We start from the raw sequence: 23,791 nt of genomic DNA, 5'->3' as shown, positions 1-23,791 counted from the left end.
TGTTTTAAATTTATTATAGCTCTAATTCTTGCAGAACTTTTTATCCTATTTCTAAATCTAGCAGTTGTTAACAATCACTTCTTAAGGGACATTTAAAGATGGTTTAGTCTGTTTAAACATTCAGTTAATTGAACTGCTTCCATATTTCAAACATAATCAATTTAATATATTTGGTTTTCATCTTAAATATTTTAATTGCCTGGCCCAAACAAATCTCTCTGAGCACTTAAGCAACTAGTATAAATATAGTAAATTAACCTCATAAATAAGAGGGAACTGAAGTCCTCTTAAATTTCCGAAACTCCACATAAACTTGGTAGGATTCCAGCGTAAGGGTGTGAGTCTATCTTATTTATTCAATGGTGTATTTCAATTCCAACTTACAAGGCTGTCACTTTTCAAAGTCAAATTCTTTTCGATAATGTGAACACATCAGATACCAAATATGTACAGATATTTCTAGAAACAAAAATGTTAATAGCATGTTTTGACTCCTTTATACTTAATTTTAAATCTTCTCAAAATTAAAACCTATTCCCTAAGAACAGTAGTAGAATTCCAAAGAACTCAGAAGACTTAATTCTAAACCTTCCCAGGACCAAAAGGTATTCATTCACTAGGTAAGTTTCATCTGTCCTAAGATGTACTATTTTTTTCCACATTTTAAAAATTGTATGTGTTTTGTTTTCTTGTTTTTCTGCCGCAGCAGGGATTGAGTGCAAGTCCTTTGTGCTGAGACTCATCTTCAGCTCCTTTCCCTTTTAAAAGGTTTTTGGATTTTTTTTAAAAGGACTTGCAGAGACAGGTCCTGCTAAGTCATAGGTCCTTGAACTTCCTGTCCTCCTCTTGCCTCAGCCTATCAGAATGCTGGGCTTGCAGGCCTGAGCCCCAGAGGCCTTCTGTCTACACCTTTTAAAATTGTTTTGTTTTGGGGACAGGGTTTCCCTAAGTTGCCCAGGCTTGGCTCAAATTTACAATCTTTCTGCTGGGATTGCGGGCACGTGCCCCCAGGCCTGGCTCGTGATTTGTCTTCCGTGCCAAGCCACCTCGGTTCATTGGGGCAGTTGTATCTGGAAGGAGACATGGCACCATCTTAGATAACCGGGGTGGCTTCCACCTGCAGATGAAGGCTGGGCTTGGCGCTCTGGACACCAGAACTTTCTTATTGACACCACAGTCCTGTCAACATTGTCTCTTTGGTTTCTGTGATTTCAAAATTTATCAAAGACATGTGGCTTGTTAGATGCCTAGCCAGATTTAATTTATTCAAATACTTGAGTCTTTGCCTGCTCACAACATCTACAAGTCCTGCCTTAGTCAGTTATTGGGTAGGATTTGACCTTGTATGACTTAGTGTACACGAACATCTTTTGTTCCATCCAACTTTAAAATTGATAGGAATCTATGATATTTAAAGGTACTCAATTTAACTTTAAAGATTTGAATTTGATAGATTCTTGTGTTCTTTTATGTTCTGGACATTTAGTGTTATCCTGCTTTTTTCCTCAGTAGTAAATTGTATATTTGAAATTATGATTATTTTCTTTTTGAATATTGTCATTGCTTAGCTAAAAGCTCTAGAACAGTATCTAAAATGGAGATAACTGACATTTTAAACTTTTTTCTAAATGTTAATGAAAACTTTTGCATGCACTTGATGGTTTGAAATTGATATCAAATATAAAATGATGTAAAGATAATTAAAAAATCAGATATGGATTTTGAAATGATTTATTGGCACATAATTCACCTACTATATAAGTGACCAGTTCAAATCCACCCATTTAATAGTATTTATTGTGTGCATGGATATATGCAACCATCACCACAGTTAATTTTAAGACTTTTTTTAAAAATTGGGCTTCATTGTGTGATTTTTATATTTGCACACTTTCAGAACATTTTTAATCACATTATAAAAAACATCCCTATGAGCCTGGCATGGTGGTGCACTCCTGTAATCCCAGCACTTGGAAGGCTGAGGCAGGAGGATTGTTGCAAACTCAAGACCAGCCTGATTTACAAAGTGAGCCCAAGGCCAGCCCAAACTGCATAGTGAGACCCTGTTTCAAAAAGACTGAAAAAAATAATCCCTATGCTCTGCTGTTGTATCCTGATTCCCTGAACCATAAGCAATGACTAATCTACTTTCTGCCTAAAAATTTGTCTTTTGTGGACATTTTTTGTAAATGGAGCTTTATAACGCATGCTCTTTTTGTGACTGGCTTCTTTCATTTAGAGAAATGGATATTGAATTTGATTAAAATCATTTTCAGGACCTATTAAGAGGGATAGTTTGTTTTCTAATTTTGACGTCTCATTGATTTATCTCCCTTGGTGTCACAGTGACAAGGTCATTCTGTTGACATGAACTGACCAACTGTGGCCCATGAGACAGGTACTAAAGTTTCATGGGCCAGGTGCCTGCCGCAGACTCCATCTCTTTGAGTGGGGAAACAGAGTCAGGCAAGCGCATAGCAGCCCTTTTTAGGGCATGGTGAGGTAAGGCACAGAGTAGTCCCTGGAAACTGAACAGACACTTGGAGCTGAACACATTTTCTTTAAGTCATTCAACTGTCCCCACCTCAAATACTGTCCCAAATCAGTAATAAAGTTGCACAGAAAATGTGACTGGTATATTGAGACGGAAAATGAACTAGAAGTCAGAAAGCCTAGGTTCTTGCTTACGCTTTGCAGTCTGAATTTAAGGAAGCCATTCTATAGCTTCATTGATGCTATTACCTGTCATCATGTGCATAAAGCCTAAGGCCAACATTGGGAGACCTAAGTGTCCCACAGCTAGTCAACACTCTGTTTTTGGAAGTATTTTCAGATTGAACCCTACACTTCTACTGCTTACTTGAGAGTCTGTAAGACTGAGGGCTATGGTTAGTGGTTTGACTTTAAAATTTGGATTTCCAGGGCTTCATACCACATCCATGTACCACTTTGAGAATGCTAAAAACCACCCAGCACGTGCCCACCCGCACCTGGGTTTAGGTCTCCCCTCATCCCTATCAGTCCAACCAAGAAGGCATGATGGTCGCTACATCAGCACCCTGAGGGGTCTTTCAGAGTCCAGTTCCTCAGCCACGTCCTAAGGTGTAAAGCCTATGGTTGGGGCGGGAGCGTAGTCTCTGTTCTTTGGGCATGGGGTTCTGAGGTTAACATCACACAGCCTCTGTCAAGGGGACACCTGATGTCCCAGCATGGGTACCCTGACCCCAGGGCTTTGGGGCCTTGGGTTCTCTTATAGCTTCATTTAACACATCTTTCTTTGTAGTTTTTCTGGGATGACTCATAATTAGGAGATTTTTATTCAAAAGAGAGCTTTTTATAACATCAAGTAAAGAGCAAAGACCCCTATATTGCTGACATATAGAAGCACAAGGCACAGTTTTGGGTTTGTCATTCATTATATGATCTTGGTCAAGCACTTTTGGAAGCTCAGGCTTTTTCTTATTCTTATGTTAATTAAAATTTTATATTTCACTTTAAGGGCATTCCCAGTGTTTTCATGGAGTCTGAATTCTTTGTGGTACCAAGGGATCGAACTCATGACCTTGCACTCGCCAGGCAGGCACTTATGCCACTGAGCTAAATCCCCAGCCCTTGGAGTCTGAATTCTTGTTATGGTTGTTGTAACTTACAAAATGAGTTGCATGACAATCTTTGTTGTTTTCTCTTGGTACTGGGAATCAAACTCACAACCTTCTACTTGTCAGGCAGGCACTCTGCCACTGAGCTTTGTCCCCAGCACTGTTGCATGAAAATCTTAAATGCACGCCTTGATGAAGTTTTTGCATGTGTGTGCACCTAGGATCCTATCACCTGGAGTCTGTCAGTGTTGACATCCCCAGTGACCCAGCACTGGGGATACCTACAGCACAGTCTACCTCAGTTGCACCAAGCTAGACCAATTTTCTCTGAATGTCTGCCCTCCTGCTTGACACTACTCACCCATGTTTGGATAACTCTCTTTCATGAACAGTTGGTTGAGAGAATACATAAACACACCACCACTCCTATCCCTGCCTAGAAAGATGTATTGATCTGACACATGGCTTTGGAGGGCAGTGTGTCCAAATCTCATCTGGAACCTCAGGGGAGCTTTTACTAAATAAATCTGCATGGGCCTCCCCTTCCACAGGTCTTATGCTGCATTGTCTCTGCAGCTGCGGTCTTAGTGTATTAGTTTTGAAAGCTTCCTTGGAAAATCTGACTGGCACTGAAGTCAAAGAGCTCTTGTGTCAGAGGACAGGCAACTCCAAGATGGCTGTTCTTGGTATTCACCTCTTTCCTGAACATCTTTGTTTCAGAAGGGTCTATGCTTCACACTTGCTTTCTTAAAAGATCTGTTCACTAGATTTCCTCAGAACGAAGGAACAGTCCCCACTCAAAGGTAAATGACAGCTTTGACTTCTACAGAAACAGGAACTGCTGGACGCTCTGACAGTACAAGGTTTCGTACTTGTGCACCCACTTGTCTATTTGTAGGATATGCTTTACTGCTTCTATATGTATAATGACTCAGTCACTTTCTCATTTCTGGGAGAAAACACCTAACACCCTCCACTTAAAGGAGGCAAGGTTTATTTTGGCTCACATTTCACTCCATAGTTGGCTGGCCCCAAGGCAGGATGGCCTTGCATGGGTCTGGCAGAGGAAAGCTGCCCATGGCAGGGTATTCAGGAAGCAGAGAGTGAAGGGAGGAGCTGGGGAGGGAGATGTACCCTTCCAGGTCACGTCCCCAGTGGCTAACCTCTCCTGACCAGATTCTACCTCCTAAGAGCAAGCCATAAGTCCAATAATGTAATTATCTTCCCAAAATCCCACCTAAGAGCACACGAGGCTCTTGGGGGACACCTAGCTATAAAGCATAGCATATAGCTTATCTCCCCTAGGATTCCTTTTCATTGAGATTTTTTGTTTGTTTGTTTTTTGAACCAGGGATTGAACTCATGATCTTGCGCTTGCCAGGCAGGCACCGTGCTGCTAAGCTAACCCCTGGCCCCTGAGATAGGGGTCTTATTATATAGCACAGGTTGGCCTCAAATTTATGATCCTCTTACCTCAACCTCCTAAGTGCTGAGATAATAGGCATACACCACCATGCGCAACTCTCCTCTAGAAATTTATGAGCCATGAGTAAATTTTAGGGAAATTGGCTAGAAATGTCCTTTGTAGGATTTGTATTGTAAGTTTTCAGGGCTTAACTTCAGCATTGACAGAAGTGTCATTGCAGCTCTGCTGTTCAACAAATAAGTGACTTGGAAACAGAGAGACATTAGACTCCTTAACTGTCAGTAGACACCAGGCTCTGGTCAGTTTCACTCATTCATTCATTCTTTCTTTCTCTCTTAATTTTTGAAAAGCTGCCCAGCCCTTGTCCTGGATATTTTGGGTCAGTAAGTTTTAATTACTCTGTACCCCACTTACCTGCGTTTGTTAGCCTTTGTTTGCTTCTGGTCATCTGCCAAACTGTGGTGATTAGAACTTCTGAATTTTAAAATCTCAAGATGAGGCAAAGTCAAATGACTGTGAGTCTGACTTCAGGCTGACGGAACAACTGCAGCCAGATAAGCTCCAGAATGATTCAAGATTACAGAACAGAGAAGGGCTAGAATCTACAATGTGTGTTCCTACTTTCTTGTAGAACCCATAAGTCTGGGCTGGTGATTTAGCTCAGTGGCATAAGCACCTGCCTGGCAAGTGTGAGGACCTGAGTTTGATCCCTGGTACCACAAAAATAAATAAATAAATAAATAAACCCAGGAGTCTAAACATTCCAGTGTATAAAAGTTACCCCACACTAGTGTGTGGCTGGGGATCCGTGAAGCCCCTCCTCCACCCTGTATTTACATATAACTTTTGTTTGTTTGTTTGTTTCCTTTTTATTGGTACCGGGGATCGAACTCACGACTGCCTGCTTGCAAGGCAGGCGCTTATGCCGCTGAGCTAAATCCCCAGCCCCCTATAACTTTATTTTTAAATTAAATCCCCTTCCCACAAAATTTTCTGTCCCTAGTTTCTTCCCACACAATTCCTACACTGCACCAGGCATGGTGGTGCATGCTCACAATCCCAGTACTCCAGAGGCTGAAGCAGGAGGATCACTGCAAGTTTGAGACCGGCCTAGGCTACAAAGTGCTCCTAAGGCCAGCCTGATCTGCGTAGTGAGACCCTGTCCCAAAAAGACAAAAAAATTCCCATATAAAAGTTCTAGAGTCTGAATAGTACCGTGTACTGACATTTCTCTAAGCTTGTTAGGTTGCTTGTATTCCAGTTCAGAGTGTCTGGTTCCGTAAGCATGTGGGGAAGCCCACACACTCACTTTGGCACCCCGTCCCTGTCGCCCTCCTTGCCCAGCAGGTTCTGTGGGCCGCAGGGCTTACTCTGAGATGCTGGCCTCGAGCTACCATATTATCCAGGGTCTGGAGCTTTCCCTCAGAGCAGTGCCTCTCTTTCTGTGAAATGTAAGAGCTGGGGGCAGGTTGCCAGAGAAGGTGTTTTAAAGAAAGAATTTCTTGAGCAGCTGCCACTCTGACAGGAATAACCTCCTTTGGCTGACAGGCTGGGTCTGCTGAGGAGTGTGAAAGGAGCTGAGGAGTTGGTTTGAAAATGACCAGAGAAAGGGGAGCAGAGAGCAGACCCCTCAGTACAGCAGGCTTTGAGTGCAGGCTTGGAAAATGAGGCCCAGGGCAGGGGAAGTTGGTGGGAGGTACCTGGAATTTGGCTTTGATCACCAGGAGAACTGGCTGCTGGGGTTCCCTAAACAATACAATGCAACTATTGTTAACTTGCACTTTTGCCTACATTAATGGAGTATTGGGGTCCAGGTTTCTACTGGTTCTTCCTTATTTTTGGTAATAGCTTTATTGAGATATAATTCACATATCCTAAGTCCTAAGTACAATTCACCCAGTTAAAGTGTAAAGCTCATTGGGTTTTGAATAGTCACAGAATTGTGTAGTTATCACAACTGATTTTAGAATCCTTATATCACCTTAGAAGAAAGCCTTTCCTGTCCTACTGTCCTTTCCTCACCTCCCAATTTCTCCAGCCCTCAGTAACCACCGAGCTACTTTCTATCTCTATGAATCTGTTTGTTCAAACATTTCATGTAAATAGAATCATACAATATGGTCTTTTGTGATTGGTTTCTTTCATTTAGCATGTTTTCAAGGTTCACCCTTATTGTGGCATGTACAACCCGTCATTCCTCTTTTACTGATGAAAATATTCTATTTAGATAGTCTACTTGTTTATACATTCATCCATCTTTTGAAACTCTATGTTTAACTTTTTTTTTTTTTTTGTACTGAGAATTGAATCCAGGGGTTTTGGGCATGGCAGGCAAATCCTGTACCGTTGAGCTATATTCTCAACTGTCTCTCTCCTTTTTTTTTTTTTCAATTTTATTTTGGGCTAAGACCAGCATCAAATTTGAGACTCCTGCCTCAGCCTCTCGAATGGCGATATTTATTTGTAACTTTTTGAGGAATTGCCAGGCTGTTTTCCAGTCTTCACTGTACTTTTTAAAGCCAACCTAGTATCAGTTACTGTGAATCATCCTATGAGAGCATGGTTACATATGGCTTGACCAAGTATGACTACAGATTTATTATAAGCAATAATTATTTGGTGGGGAGCATTCAAAAATCTCAAGCCCAAATACAAAAAGAGTGTTATTCATATAACCTTGGAAATTAGAACAACATTATATACATCTGTGATTTTGATAATCAGAAACAGTTACAACAACATAAATGTAGCCAGTAACAACAACAACCACAACAAAATGGTAGTACAACAACCTTAAGTACTTTGGAAAAAGATTACTGGCTGTAAAATAAACCACACTATTATTAGATAAAAATGGATTTTAATACTTCCTGTATCAGCTGTCTGGGGAAAATAGAAACTTCTGAGTTTTTAGAAATGCTGTAAGGTGTCTTAGGTATAAAACACATACAGAGAAGTGCACAAATCACAAGTGTAACTATACATTTTCATAGTGAAACTCATCTCTGTAATTAGTACCCACATCCCCCCAGCCCCTTTCATAGTCAAAACTTCCTCAAGGGAAGGAGGATATCCTGACTGCTAACATTCTTAGACACAAGGTATGCATTTTTAATAGGAAGTTTCAGGTATCAAGGACTGGCCAATAGATTTGTTTAGTGGAAAGGATGTCCTAACACTCAGGCACATGTCTGCATTGCATGATGCAGGGTATTTTTAAAATTAAAAAAAAAAACTTTTAAGCTTGTACATAAGGGTATAACCTTGAGCACCCAAGAAACTTTTAATGTATCATCAATTGCAATTTAATTACATTCAGTAGGTTTTTTTAACTATAGGTTTTTAAAACACATGAAACAACAAACTTTAAATGTTAATTTTTAAAAGGCATCTACTTTTTCTTCCAGGATCTGAAGTGCATTCCAGAGAGCAGTCTATATTATTCCATAGAACAGTCTATAAAAGAAGTTCTAAAGACTGTTAATCACAGGTGCTTTAATAATTCAGATGTATATGTAAACATATGCACACTGAAAGTACAGCGCATTGTGGTTTAAGTAATGACCAAAATAAACAAAGCCTTCACCAGCGGAGCATAAAAACGGATACTCATTTCCCTTGGTTTATTGAGCAGGATATTAAACACCCTCACCTTACCGATAAGACAAGCTTGCTCATACTGGGGCTGACTGCAAATTGACACCGCTCTGGTTCTTATCTGGAGGAAAATCCATTACAATCATCTTATGCATGATACTTTGCAGGCATTACAATTCTTCCTAGGGGAAAGGCACACTGTTAGGGGAAGTCATTTTGCAAAGGTGAATTTTTCCCCCCCATAGCTCTAATGATGTCCTATAAATTACTAAAGTAGATTATGATTTTATTAAACCATTTCCTTGGAAGTTTGGGCTTCTATGTTCTACCGAGAGATGCTAATAAAAGTCGTGAGTCAAAGTAAGGAGGAGTGGGAGCTTAACCCATGCCATGCGCACCAGGTGTGGGGGGTGCTTTCTTTTTGGCGGTATACTCCTAGGTGACCTGGCCGTCTCTCTCTCGCTCCCGCTCAGGGGCCGGGACAGCAGCCTGGGGACCGCGCAGAGCCCCTCTCGGCGTCCAGTCGTGGATGAGGTGCAGACAAGTCCCGAGCCCCGGGAGCAGTAACTTCCGGCGGTCTCCCCCCGGCCCCCCAAGTCCTCGGCTGAGTCCTCTTCCCACCGAGTCGCCCCGCAGCCCCTCCTGCTGGCACAGCCCTCGCAGGGTGAGGGAGCCGAGAACTAGAGACTCGCTTCTTAGCAAGGGTCGCCGAGGTCCCCGTCTCCAATGCACCGTGGAGGGGCTCGGGTCCGCGTCTGCAGCGCTTTCCTGGCGCCGCTCTCCAGCCCCGGCTCGGCGGCTGGGCCAAGCCTAGCGTGTCGGGGGTCAGCTCCAGGCTGCTGGGTCTCCCCTCAGCTCTGGGGACTCGAGTGAACTGACGGAGGATTTGGGGCGGGCAGGCGCTCTTCCTGGACGCTAGGAAGCGGACAGGGCTCTGCGGCGACCGCGGGCCCCGGCGAACTTGCGCGGCGCGGGGCGCGCGTGGGCGCGGGTTAGGTCGAGGGCGAGGCTGGCGGAGGCGGGCCGCGGGCGGCAGGTGGGTGCGGCCGGCGGGGCCCCGGCTGCGGCGGCGGCAGCAAGTGGTTGGGCCGTGCGCATTTCCTCCCCTCCCCCTCGGCCGGAGCCGGCCCGCCCGCCCGCGGTGCCCAGTGCGTGGCGCCCTCCGCCGCGCCTCCCTGCGCCGCGCGTCTCCTCCCGGCCGCCGCCGCCGGCCGCTACCTTCCCCGCCGTCCATGTCTCTGCCCGTGGTGCTCCCGGGCTCCTGCTGCCCCGTGGCGGGGCTTTCCGGGGGGCCGCAGGTCGGGGGCCCGAGCGCCTCCGCTGCGGCCGCCCAAGAGCCGCCGCTGCCCCCGCTGCGGCCACGCTGGCCCCGCGGCGCGCTGCAGCCCCCGGCCCGGCCTCGCTGCGCGGCCCCCGCCGCCGCCCCCGGGGTGCTGGGCGCGCCGCCCGCGCTCTCTGCCCGCCGGGCTGCAGCCGCCGCTGCCGCGGCCCCGGGCTCCGCGCTGCTGCCCGCCCGCCCGCTGCTGTCGCTCGGGCTGTTGCAGCTGATCCTCGGCTGCTGCATGGTGGCGCTCAGCTTCGGGGCGCTGTCGCTGAGCAGCTCTCCGCAGGTGAAGAACTCCTGTCCGTTCTGGGCCGGCTCCTCGGTGAGTGCCGCGCGCGCCCCGCTTGCCTCGGCAGGGCACACCGAGGGGCCAGGGGCTCTGACCAGCACCCTCTCCCCTCGTTCCGGGCTGCAGTTGGAGACCCTTTAGGCCCCTTAAAGATTCGAGCGTGGAAAGTGGAGAAATATGTTGGGAGACAGTCAAGTTGAAGGGGGAATTGGGTTGCACCTGGACAAAGTTCTTCGCACTCCAAAGGATTTTATTGTCCCTGTGAAGCTAGTATTGTAAAACAAACGTATCCAGCTCACGGTGAGATGGGGAGGGAGGTGATTAAAAACTTTTGTGGCTCTTGAGTACTTATGGCACTGGCCAACTCAGCTCCAGGGCCGGGGTTTGGATCTGTTTTCTACTCAGATGTATCAACAGTGCATGGCACATGGACGGTGCATACGTTTGTGGGGTGAATGGACTCACAGGTGGACTGGCCTGTCATTTGTTTTTATTCTTTATTCTTTAACACTCCTGAATGTGAAGAGTACCTGGGTGGGATGGCGTGGCTGTATTTGGGGCAGAATTCAGAGGTAATGAGAGGTTTGTGTCAGTAACTGCCTGCTGGTACCTCATCATTAAAGGAGCCCCGACCCCACCCCCAGTGGGTTCCTGGGGCCTCTCTCTGGCTGACTTGCAGCATTTGAGTCTCTAGAAACAGAACCTGTCATTATGGGTGAGCTTGGTAGAGCTCCAGACACTGCTGGGCAGCTACCCAGAGACGTCAGCCCTGCTCCAGAACCCGGTCCTGTTTCTTCGTTCAGCCGGGAAGGCTGATCCTGGAGGCCGCTGCCTGGAGCAAGCATCCATGGACCCTGAATGGCTACTTGTCTCCGCCTCCTTACGGTTTCCCAACTTTGAAGGCATCGGACCCTCTTAGGTTGTCGGAGGGTGGAGAGGCTCAGAGGCTGTGGGCTCTGTGGAATGATTATGGAAGATGAGTACAGTCAATGATCTTCCTATGAATTAATGAAATCTGAAAGCCTGGAGCTGCCTATGGTTTTGCACTGAGATTTGCACTAAAGTGTATGTCTGGTAGAAAGTGCTTTTGCAGGTCTACATATACCCGGTTTGAGATCGAAGTTTAAGACTGTAGGAAGAATAATTGAACCTATTGTGATTGTTTCAATAAAACGAGGTTCCTCGAGCCTAACCGGAATCTTTTCCTGAAACCAGTGCCAGTTGCACTTCTTTGGAAATACTTTCACTTCGAGGTACTTTCTGTGCCATGGTGAGTGAAATTCACAGTGAGGGGCCAGGTAGAGGAAGTCCCACCCTGGTAGCCCTGTCCCTGGACAATACCGCTGTCCTCCCAGTTCTGGGAAAATCCCCAAAGGGTGGGAATACCAGACAGGCTAGCAATGCCACCTATTGTGCCATCTCCTCCACTTGTGTGGCTTCATTCAGCCAAATGGGGGCTGCATTTTAGTTTCTGTAAAAACTACAGGCTACAGTCTCACATATATATATATATTTTTTTACAGTTTGCTCTTTGTAAAATCATAATCTGTTGTTTTTCAAATATAGTCAGTTTAGGGCTATTAAAAACAATTTTTCTCTTCTAAAATTAAACTCTGAGATCATTTTACTATTGTGAATTATTTCAGAGGTAAATCAATGCACTCAGATCTCAGTTAAATCTGAATTGGATTTGATGAGGTATAATACAAAGATTGTCAACCAGAAGGTGAAAGCTAATACCCTGGGCTTCCTGGTTGGGCCTGGCCTTGATCCCCAGGCTCAAGCACACCAGAATGGGGAAAGAATTGGGAGTTTGGAATGGTGAAGCCATTTGCTTGGTGGTGAAGCCGTATGCAACCCTGTGATTGTAGGTTATTCTTAACTTTTCTGCGACCTGTTCCAGAGGTTGACCTCAGAGTTTGCAAAGTGATGTTGGGTGTGAGGATCTCCATGAATTCAAAGTTAGCCTGGGATATATCTTAGTAAGTTAAGGCCAGCCTGAGTTGAATAGCGAGTTTAGGCACAAAAATTCTCTTGATGACTTAATAGGTGAGCAGCTTTAAAAAACACTGTACTGTGGAAAAATTTAGATTTACATCAACACTGTCCAATGAACCCACACTATCCTTTACTGCAGGTTAGCCATGGTTTGGTCTGTACCCCCATCTTGAGCTCTGCTGGTCCTGTATGTTCCAACAGATGCCAGAAGCATACGTATTCCAGGTCGGGTAGGAATTAGATCCTCCAGGCTCCCTGGTTCGTTTGTCAGATTATATTCCCGTATTATTTTGAAGTAATTCTCAGGCACATTCTTTTGTGTGTAAATGTTTCAATGTGCATATTGTTTAGAAAGGAAAATATATCCAGAGTGTGGAAGTGACCAAGACATCTTTAAGACCCTCCTTCCACTTTTAACATTTCATTATAAACATTTTTAACATCTTACCAAATGTAGAAAGAAACGTATCTCCACCTTTAGTAGCTGTCAAGGCCTGGTCACTTTGTACTGGTACTACTCCTCCACCTGACACCCACCTCCTGACACCCACCTGTATTATATTGAGGCAAACTCCAGATGGCATAACTTCCACTATCAAGTATTTTAGTGTGTATTTCTGAAAGAAAGGGCTTAATAGTACAGCTAATCTAGAGATAGCTTAACCATAGCTTTCTTGGAAAAAAAAAAGCCAAAAAGTAGTGACTTGTGGACTGTAGAAATTAAAAAACATCTATATAATTTACATGTTTAAAGAAAACCATTAAAATGGTTTTTAGAAAATGTACAGGTGTACAGCCATGATCATAGTCAGTTTTGGAGAATTTTCATCATCTTATAAAGTTATGAGCATTCTTTTCCCCCTTCCATTCTTCTGTCCAGGAACCACTGATTAACCACCTTTCTGATCCTGTAGATTTGTACATAAATGGGTTGTTGTAATACGTGGTCCTTTATCACTAATTTGTAATATTTTCTCAAGGTGCATCCAGGTTGTGGCACTTATTAGTACTTTATTATCTTTGGTTATAGAGTGACTCCATTTTATGGACTTAGCATGTTCCCTGTCTTCCCCGATCCCCCAGCCCCCTGACAAGCCCTGTAAAACTGAGCTACACCCCAGCCCTGCTGGGAAGTTTTATTGGCACCTGAAACTAAGGCGCTGAGTGAAAAGTGCCAGCTTAAGTCTAAAGTTACTTCAGGCCCACACAGGAGCACAGCAGAAGAATATCCTCATGTTTCAAGTCTTGAATGACCATTATGTACTTTATATCCTGCTAACTCAGCCACACTGGTAAATCTTTTGGTTTCAGTAAAAATATTGTTCATGTTTGTGATATAAAATTAAGTTCAGGGGATTAATACATTCATTTGAAATACTATTTTGGTAAGCAGCCATAGTTCAAGGACATTTTTCCATGTATTCCCTGGTAAGAGTTCTCACTCTGAGCTTCAAACTTTTGAGGCTTATTTCCCTTGTCTAAACCCTGAAAGATATTTTATCTCTTTAAAAACATGTGTAAGAATTAACAGGTCTTAGTCTTTCCCATACCACACGTTCATATTTTCAGCAAATGAAAGGAACATTTTTAATGTACTTTTTGTTTTCTGAGAATTCTATGATCATCTGTTTTCTTACTGGTGTCTTTGATTAACAACTCAAGATAGTATTAGTCCTAACACTCGTGATGCTAAGAGAACTTGAGAGAACCCCAAGTGGTAAGTGGCCAAGGCAGGGGCTCGGTGCCTGTGTTCAGCCGTGTTGTCCTGGATCTTAACTGTGGGGGAGTGTCATTTATTTCATAGGAACTGGATTCTTCAGATTATGGGAGAACTTGCCTAGCACACTGAGCTGAGTTTAAAGTGTAGAGAGAGTTGTGTTGGTCTGTCTTTCCTACTTCAGAAAGACAAAATTTCTGATTTTGTTAGCAGGTTGGGAGAATATTTCGACAAGTGGCAGAAAATTGGTTATTGCTTTTTGTTCTTCTCAGGATATCCTTTATCACCTGTATACAGTTTTTTCTCTGCTTTAAATCAGTAGTTTGGACTCTGATCACTCCTCTCCTGGGTCCATGATTCCTTGGTAAGATTCTGTTTGCTTATAAAGAGACAGCATCTAAAGTAAACTTCAAAAAGAAATTTTGCAAGGACCAAATATAAACAAGAACGGATGACCTATGAGAAAAACTAAGGGAAAATTCTGAAGTCTTTACCAGTCAAACAGTAGTAAATATATTTTTTTTCTATCATACTCATCAAATACATCAGAAGTATACCTCTTGGGTTTATCGTTTTTTTTTTTCCCAGTCCTGTATTTTACATGACAGAAGAGTCACATTTTAAGTTCTGTGCCTTGCATAACAACTGCTTGGCCTCAGTTGTTTATCTGTAGAGTGAGTGGGGTATCTCACCTCAGGGGTTCTTTGGGGAAGGTGAAGTAGAGAACTTACAGGGAGAGCTTTGCTAACTAATGAACACCAGCACCAGGCCTGGCGTGTACTAGAACCTTTCAGTGTTTTTTAAACACTAAGGCAATGTGACATCAAAGTAAAGTGATAGACCGTTTATTTGTTTTGCAGGGCATTGTGGTAGCTGTCATGTATACATTAGAAATAGCAAGTTGCTCATGTGCTCAGTTTTTTAAGTGACTCAAGCTAGACAGAAAGGGAAGAGTTTCTTTGATACACTTTTCGAAATTCCTAGTGTAAAAGTTGTTAGGCAGACGAGATTGTTGAAAGATTCAATAATTTCTTTGGTGCTTATTTACAAGGTAAACATGGGACATTTTACAATGTAATTAAAAAAAAAACCCTCTCTGTAGACATGTAGTAGCTTTTGACAAATGATGCAGAACGTTTCTGCCCTAGGGCTTGTTAGTGGATTAGCAAAGGAAAATAGGGCAGCAGAATTATAAGCTTTTGATCTTAGTGTCTTGATTTTAAGCTGTAAAATTAAGGCAGTGACCATCCATGGTGAGTAACACCAACTCTTGCCCGGAGCATCTCAGAGGTTACCTGGGCATTCTCAGAAAAAAGGTCTCTACTTTTTCCATAAGCTACAAAGAATAGTTACAAGTATGTAAAGTAAAAATTTCAATAAGTCTCATTACAATAATATAGAGATAGTTTGGTTTTGGAAAATAGGTTCTTGTCTGTCGACTCATGGCAAGTTGCATCTTGTGCTGGGTGGCCCGAATGCTGAAGGAGTTGCTTTCGGCTGCTGGTGTCCTCTTGCAGGAAGCACAGGACATGACAATGTGCATAGGCTTACGTGGTCATCTTGAAGCGAGCTCATCTCCTATTCCTGGTCTCCATTCACGCATTCACTGGCCTTCTAGGAGCTGGTGGTGGCCCCTGAGTGAGGACTCGCAGGTCTGAGCCCTTGGGAGATAAAGAAGCAGTGGTCGTGCTGCGGCATAAAGTTAGCCAGGAAAGGCCACCGCCAAGGGACCTTCTTGAGTTCCTTCTGATGGACGACCTCCAGCCACTGCTGCCACCAGAGAGGGAGAGGTACTGAGGACTCTGCTTTTTTTTTTTTGCTCCTCCCCAGTCTCCGTGCTCACTCATGACTTTTTCTTCTTTAGAAGAAACGTGAGCTTCCATCCCGTAAGTCCTGAGCTCATCTTTCAAACCTGCAGCACTTCTGTTCCCACCACCATTCCAGAGGCTTCTCATCCTGCAGCCCTTGTTCCGGTGTTTGCTCATCTCCGCCTACCTGCTCACAGGGCTCGCTCCAGTGCCTTAGGGATGCATTGAGCTTGAAAGAGGGAGGGGGAAGCCAGTGTGTGGTGCCAGTGTTGCAGGTTTCAGAGTGGAGAATGATGTGGCTACATCCTGGAGCTGGTTGTGGTTTCTTGCAGGGTCTTAGACAAGATCGGTGGACACAAGTCCCGACGGGATTTAGCTGGAGTGTATGCTGAGTCTGTGAGTGCTTCAAATGGAAGTGACGTCTGAATAGTTTGACTTCTGATCTGTGAACTCAGTGTATGTCTCGACTCCTGTGGGCCTTCGTTTAATATTGCTCTATAAGGTTTGTCCCGTCAAGGACATAAATTGTCACATATATATTTTGGAATACTGATAGTTCTTGTCTAGCATTCATTTTATAATTTTTTTCTTTCTTTCTTTTTGTACTGAGGATTGAACTTAGGGTCTTTGCACTAAGCCTCATCCCTAGCCTTTTTGTGTGGTTTTAAATGGTGAGCCATGGTCTCACTAACTCACTGAACTGCCCCTGATGGAGTCTAATTTGTGATTGTCCTGCCTCAGCCTCCCAAAGCGCTGGGATTAGTTATATATCACCACGGCCAGCAATTTTATGTGTATATTTTAAAATGTCACTTTCAAAAGGAAAAATGAAGATAACATAGTTTTTTTGTTTGTTTGTTTGTTTGTTTGTACCAGGGATCAAACTCATGACCTTGTGCTTGCCAGGCAGGTTCTTATATCACTCAACTAAATCCCCAGCCCCAAGATAACAGAGTTCTTATGTCTCAGAAACCTTTCATTTGAAATGATAGTATTACCTGTTGCAATCATTTAAAATAAAAAATAGGAAAGCCTTTAAACCTAGCAGCTCTAGGTTTATCTAACAGAGGCACATTCTTGTTTTTAAAGATAAAACACTGGAAATAGAACAAATACCTACGAGTGTGGGAAGGATTGAATACCTTAGGTCCACCCAGACAGTGGGATATTATGTTGTCCTTAAACTGAAATGGATTACAGCTATTCCAGTGCACCTTAAGAGATTCTAGGAAGTACTTACTGAGAAAAAGAAGAGACAAGGAAAGTATATCTTCTATGATCCTTTCTTTCTTTTTTTTTGAAAACATACCTCTGTACACAAATTGTGTGACTCTGGAGGAGGTGGAACACTGTCGCTGAGGCCAGAGTAGAAAGCATAGCTGGGGTGAATCACTGTTCTGTGAGCTTTTATGGGCTGAACCAAACACTTCACCTTAATAATATTGTTCTAATGGAATAAAATAGTGTTACAGAAAGCTGAACCGCAGAGGTTGGTATTAAGGGAGACCAGGGAAATAAGTAACAAACATCAAGGGATAATTCAAAACATGGTTATATTTTTATTATTGTTGTTATTATTTACTGGAATGAACAGTCTATTTTCCTTAAAAGCATGCCAATTATGTCATGTTTTCCCAAACACAGCTTGCATTTCTAGTAGGCAGCAGGGTGAGCAGGCAGGGAGGCACACAGGTAAACACACACAGACATATACACACGTGTACACTTGCTGGCATACTGGATCCTGGTGCTTCTGAAAATGTACTGTCATGAGAGGTGGTTAGCTTTTGAGTAGAAGAGACACTGTGGTTTCCATCACTTCCACCATTTCTCAGGAAACCAAAAGGACGGCCTGAAAACAGAAATGACCTGGCGGAAGGTGAGTCCTGACACCTTGAAAGCTGAGTGAGAGGCTGCAGCCCCAGGTGTCATGGGTTGAGGTTCCAGTGTGTAACATAGACACAGCCCACACACCCAGTGTGAGCTGTACACACCCAGGGTGAGCTGTACACACCCAGAGCGTCTCCAGGAAGAAGCTGGCAAGGAAGAGGCAGTGCCCTACTGGAATTAAGGGGACTGTCAGGATAGAGTCCCTGGTAAGCAGATCGCCAGTAGCACAGGTAAACACAGATGGAATGCAAAGACATTGTCACCATCTGCCTGTACCTGATTTTTGGTCCTTGGCAGGAGGAAGCAGACTTGTCCTCTGTTGGTTTGGTGTTGTGGAGTGATGCAGTCTCAGTGAGAACAGAGGATATTGCAAGCTGGCCTGTGTGCTTTGAATTTGAAGTGATTTTGTAAAATCCATACTGGCTTAGAGTTCATGAACAGTAATTGTAAATTGGGGGGATTTTGGCAAGTAAAATGTACACATGAAGGAACATCTTCCTAACTGCATTCAGTGGATGCACCTTGTTACACAAAGGTAACTATTATACAAAGGTGAATGTTCCCAGGTGGCACGGGGATCTCTCCAGAGTGAACAGTGACTTTATTTTCCTCAGTAGCGTCATGAATTGCGTTACCCAGAAAGCTGCCTTTGGTGTCCATTTTGTGTTTTGGCAGCATGCTGGTTCTTCTTTACTGAACTTTAACTTGTTGTTTGTTCAAGTGTCATTTTGCAGCATGTCTTTGTAGCTCCCCCCAATTTGCAGAAAAAATGCTTAGGAACCTTCATCAGGTGCGACCGTATGACAGGCACTATGGTTATAGCTTAGAGTTTCAGAGACAAGAAAAGAAGAGTCTATCGTAGACAATGCAGAGATGTACTTCTCAAATGATTGCAGTAGAGAAATGTTTTGTTTTTTTTTAAAATAGTTGTGTACAGAGGGCTGCCCAGGGTAGGGAATGGTAGGAACAGTGAAGACTTCTCAGATTACTATGATTTAGGATGAATGTGAGGGCCCTTGGGAGGAGAGCGCACTGTGGCCGAGAGGAAGAGGCACAGCCAGGGATGTCGAAGGCCTGGCTGGACGGCAGATGGACCGGTGTGCTGGCATGAAGGCGTGTGGTGGGTGAGAGTGGAAACCAGGCTGGAACACGGGTGAGCAAAGGCTCTCAAGGGTCTTGTCTACCATTCAGGCGTGTTTCCCTGTGTCACAGAGGCGTCCCCCTATAGAGGGAGAGGTAAGGCAGGTGTGCGTCTCTGTGCCACTCTGAGCTGGATGAATGGGTACTCCTGGGAGCAGGGAACTCAATCGGAAATGCTTTTCTGACTGGAAGGAGAGGCTGATTTCTGTTGCTGTATTCTTAATTGACATTATAAAATACACAAGTTGATGAAAAAGCTTTGTGGGCTTAAAAGTGAAAGATAATCCAAAGTGGGCTATCATGGTTCACCAGCAGTGTTATACATGACTTAAAATGCTTTGAAATTTCGGTCTTTTAAACATTCCTACTTTTGAGACTGAGAAGTGTTTTTTTGAAATTGGTCTATTTTTCTAAAATGATGACACTTTTTTATCCTTACAGGTGATACTCTCTGGAATCATAGGATTAACAACTTGGAAAAGGCCCATGATACTGCTGGTATGTGCTGATGGAACAGCTTGTTACCCAGATGTGCTACAATGTGAAGTCTCTTTTCAGATAACCATTGAAGAAATATTTCAGCTTTCTTGTTCATTAAAACACTGTACAAGAGTAGAAGTCAGATTTTTTAAACAGTATGATGATAGTTTTGTTGATTTCCTGATTCACTTTAAACTTTTGACACAGTGCTATACTTGTGTTTCTAGTTCAAGAAATTCGATTCACTCTAGAGATAGAATTTTAAAAATGTTGTTTACTATATAGTTTTTAAAAGCCTCTAAAGTGGAAGAAACAATATAGTGAACTTTGTACCCATCAGCAGTTTCAAACATTCTTAACTTGCAGTCCATCTGGTCTTGCTAAACCATTTCCTTCACCTCCACATTTCTCTTTTCTTCTTTATTCAGAAGAAAATCTCACATATTAACCACAACATGTGACTTTTTATTCTAGGAATGTTTTAGTTGGACAACCTCAGAATTTTGTTTAGAATTGCTGTGTTATGTTTGTCATATAAATATTGTATTTTTCAAATAATATAGAGATATGCAAGTTACTTTATCTTTTGCTTTGAGGTAAATTCATATCACAAAATGAACCTTTTCAAAATGTGCAACAGTGGCATTGAGCACATTCCCAATTGCTATCCTAATTTTGACAATCTATTGTAAAAAAATAGAAAATTGCCAGTGGAATTTATTAAACTTTCTAGAAAATTCATTTTGAATTGAAGAGTACTTAAATTTTTTCTGTATAAAATATCTTTGTATTTTTCTGTCATTCATTGTGAAATGAGGTTACCTTATTTTTTAAAGTCATTGTGTGTGTGTGTGTTCATCTTAAACAGACTGCAATTTCAGTAATAAAAACCAAACCAAACAAAACAAAAAACCAAATACAAAGAGAAGAATCATCTTGAAAAATTTTTAAAGTATCCAAATTGTGGATCTCAATAGTGGATTGATGATGATCTTGAAAGATTTAACTAAAATGCTATTTAGCTCCACAAAGTGATGTAGATAGCATTTTACAACTCCATCAATTGTAGCATTTAGTGAAACTCCTTTAAATAAGTTATCAGTGGAGCATTTGAGCACATTAGAGAGCAGGACAGGAGAAAATGAGGATTTGGGTAAGCTTTATGGTCTATTTTATCTTTACAAAACGGGATTGTTTTGCTGCAAATGTCTAGGATTATACTTTCTGCAGAAATATTTTGGCTCATGTTTAATGTTTGGTTGTAGGAATTACCTTCCTATTGGGTCAGTATTAAAATGCTGGAGTAGTAAAATTGAGTTAAAATACAAAAATCTCTAGGTGATATTTGTACTCTGTAGAGTCCTGCTGATGAAAAGAATATGTGTTCTGGTAGATTTTTAAGACATTTATTTCTCTAACATTATTTTCTTTTTGGAAAATGCCTTATACATTTATTATGTGGACTTAAGCAACTTTAAGTGAAAATGCTACTAAGAAGCATCTTTTAAAATTTCCTTTGAATTTTTGTTGAAGAGACCATGTACTTTGCCACAGAATTGTAGCCAGTGTGTATAGACTGTGTTGCATTTTGATTTTTTTACTTAAATTAGTCAATATCAGCTAATATTTTGTTTCCACATAGGAGTCTGTTTAGCATTTAAAATTTCTAAACAATCTTCCATTATATTTCTGTGTCTTCATCAGTTTATATCATGTTGTTGGGCCTTTGAGCTTTTATAGTTTCGGCTGCTGTGACCTATGTACTGAGAAAGTTATATAGAGATTGTTTTAAAATGTTAGTGACGATTTGTAAAGAGGATAAATTAAGTTTTAGGAGCTCTACTAGGAGAATTTTCTGTATCGAGAGGTCATTTGAGCCTTCATCAGTGTTATACATCAGGAATGCTCAGTTCACATGAACCTTTGAAACATCATATGCTGTGAAAGTAGAAGGGAAATTATCCTTATATAAGAGAAAGGGAGAGCGGGGAGAGGGAAGGATAAAGGAGGGTAGATATGATCAAAAGACGTTATATGTATGTATGAAAGTAAAAAAATGAATATGGCAGATAAAAATAGTACTCCATCATAACCTGTGCCAAATGCTTTTGTTACGTTAAAAAAATGAATGTGCTGAAATGAAAGAAATTGGAAGTGCCAGTCAGATAGCCCTAGTTCATCACTTCGGAGCTGTAGGAATCTATGCAAGCCACGTACCTTTCTGAACCTAGTTTTCTTTTCTGCATAAAGGGGACAGTTTCATGATGCCAGGGGTGGCTCTAAGGCAGCCTCCCCTTGGTGATGTTTCTCCTCCCTTGTCTCCCTCTGTCCTGTGAGCCCTCTCCTTTGGCTTCCTGAGTCTGGAGGGTGTAGCAGTGGGTGATGGTTGGTGGGAGACCATGTTCCGTTGGAGAAACTGGATGGGCCTGTGGGTCATTCAGACCTGGGCGTGGCTGGCCAGAGTTCCGGCCCTTTCTTTCCCTTTACTGTGTGCCTGTGCCTTAGGTAACCGCATAGTGTGCAGAGGATACTTCCAGTGTAGAGCTGCTCCCCTAGCTGGTTGCATGCCTGGCTCCTCCTTTGCTGATTCTCAGCAGTATACCCCAGGAGACTCCGACACTGATCATAGCGGCTGCTGGTCCAGGGGCCCAGACTTCCTACCCCAGTCCTGAATTTATTGGCTTCAGCATCTTTGTGCCTATGTACGTGTTGTCCATCTCTACAGGAGTTCATTCATTATGTGAGGACAGGGGTCTTGTCTTTCTCACACTCTGTCTCTAGGCCAGAAGGCTTGATATATATTTGTTACTGACCATGAAATTAATTCGACAGCTAATCAGAAGTCTAAGTCCGTGGTGAACCCTCCCAGCTTCTCTTTTAGTTTTGTGTTCAGTTTATTTTTTCCACTTTATTTTCTTTGTATTCATGCCCGTTGACTTCAGGGTTCTTATGGTGGTGGAGTTGGAGGGGCCAGGTGGGCTGCTGTCAGGGTCCCCGAGAGGCACATTAATCTGAAACACCTGCACATTCCATTTGGGCGAATGTGCCTCTTTGCTCCTTCTTTAGCGATTGTTGCTATGATAACGTTAGGAGTTTTACTGGTTTGAACAAAGGGAGGGTCAGTTTGACCTGGTTCATTCAAATTCAGATTTTCACAGAAATTCAAAGTTGAAAGCTGTAATCCTTGAATTCTCTTCCTTAATGTTGGTGCTCCTCTGCTTAGAGCAAAGGGAATTCTTTGGAAATGGTTTATAAGCACTCATAATTAGGATTAGGATTAAGCTAGAGCATATGCATGTATGTATGCATCATTTTAACCTATGTTTTTTCCATAAAGAGTAACATTTTTCTGTTTTGAAGAATGTTCTTATTTTGTCTAGGCACCATTCCCTTTTCAATCTAATGTAGTGTTTTGTAAGTATTTAGAAATCAAACATTAGGTGCTGGAAATGGCTCCAGTGGTTTTCTTGGCATCTTAGAATGGAATTGTCTTTCTAAGATGTTTTCCTTTGATGGTACATTTAGTAGGAATCTGCACTGTGAAAGTCCACACAGTTCTCTGTCTGTAATTTTAGCTATTGTTATTTACTTTTCTTGTTTAGAACAGAGTAGATGAATACAACTTTTACACTGGTCAAAGGTTTAAAGAACAGCTGTGTTCTTTAGCATTAAGAATGCAGGAACTGGGTGTGATGGTGCATGCCTGTGATCCCAACAGCTGGGAAACTGAGGCAGAGGGATTACATGTATAAGCCCAGCCTAGGTAACTTAGCAACTCGGGGAGACCCTGTCTCAAAATAAAAAATAAGAAACTCTGTATGTAGTTCACCGTGAGGGCTGGGGATTCAGATTCTCAGTACTAAAAAAATAAAGTGAGGGTTCTTTTCTTTGATGTATCTTGAGTCATTTGTGGTTTATTCTCACCTGTGGGTGAGACCAGTAACAGGCCAAGATCATTCCAGAACAAGGAGAGAAGAGGGTAAATGCATTGGGTATTTAAAAAATATCCTTCATTTCTAATTTCAGGTTGAAAATATTTACATTAAGACCTCACTACCCACAGAAATTAAAATTGGCTTAAGGTGTGTACCTCTGCCCCCAGTAAGTTCAAGTAAGCTAGGGTGGCAAATTCTCCAGAAAGCTATTTGGAGATCCACATGTTCTCATCCTAACCATATCACGGAGAGAGAGTTGTGGGAGCAGCTAGAAACTTTTTCAAAGGGAACAAGGAATGCCCTCACTAGTGAGTCAGAAATAGTTACCGTTTATTTATGGCACAGTGACAGTGGTACTTGCTTTCCTGGTGATACAAAGAACTGGAGGGCTAAGTTATCCCATTGTAGTTTAGGGATCTGTGCATTTGCAAAATGAACTCAGAAGCTCTTTGGCCTTGTACAGTCTAGTTCTTTCAAATACCATCAACAATTTGGAGGAGCCCTTATTTCATAGTTCGTGAAATTTGCATTTTAATGCTTACATATTACCACATATTATCAAGTGACCTTGGGGAAATGTCTGGATTT

At 42.6% G+C, this 23,791-nt stretch overlaps 1 protein-coding gene across 1 annotated transcript in view; it reads left to right on the top strand.

Moving 5' to 3' along the window:
• Positions 1-9,772: 9,772 nt before the first annotated feature.
• Positions 9,773-23,791, top strand: part of Entrep1 (endosomal transmembrane epsin interactor 1) — an 87,401-nt gene continuing 73,382 nt past the window's right edge. The window contains exons 1-2 of the mRNA XM_003472277.4: positions 9,773-10,268; positions 19,230-19,286. Of these exons, the coding sequence (XP_003472325.3) occupies positions 9,855-10,268; positions 19,230-19,286 (471 nt within the window). The 5' untranslated portion in view covers positions 9,773-9,854. The remainder of the gene's footprint in view (positions 10,269-19,229; positions 19,287-23,791) is intronic.

This window comes from Cavia porcellus, unplaced genomic scaffold, assembly GCF_034190915.1.
Source record: "Cavia porcellus strain 051 isolate PalLab524CR breed Dunkin Hartley unplaced genomic scaffold, mCavPor4.1 scaffold_1, whole genome shotgun sequence".
Taxonomy (NCBI): domain Eukaryota; kingdom Metazoa; phylum Chordata; class Mammalia; order Rodentia; family Caviidae; genus Cavia; species Cavia porcellus.
Note: the sequence above shows the minus strand (reverse complement) of the source record. Positions and strands in the feature narration are given on the sequence as shown.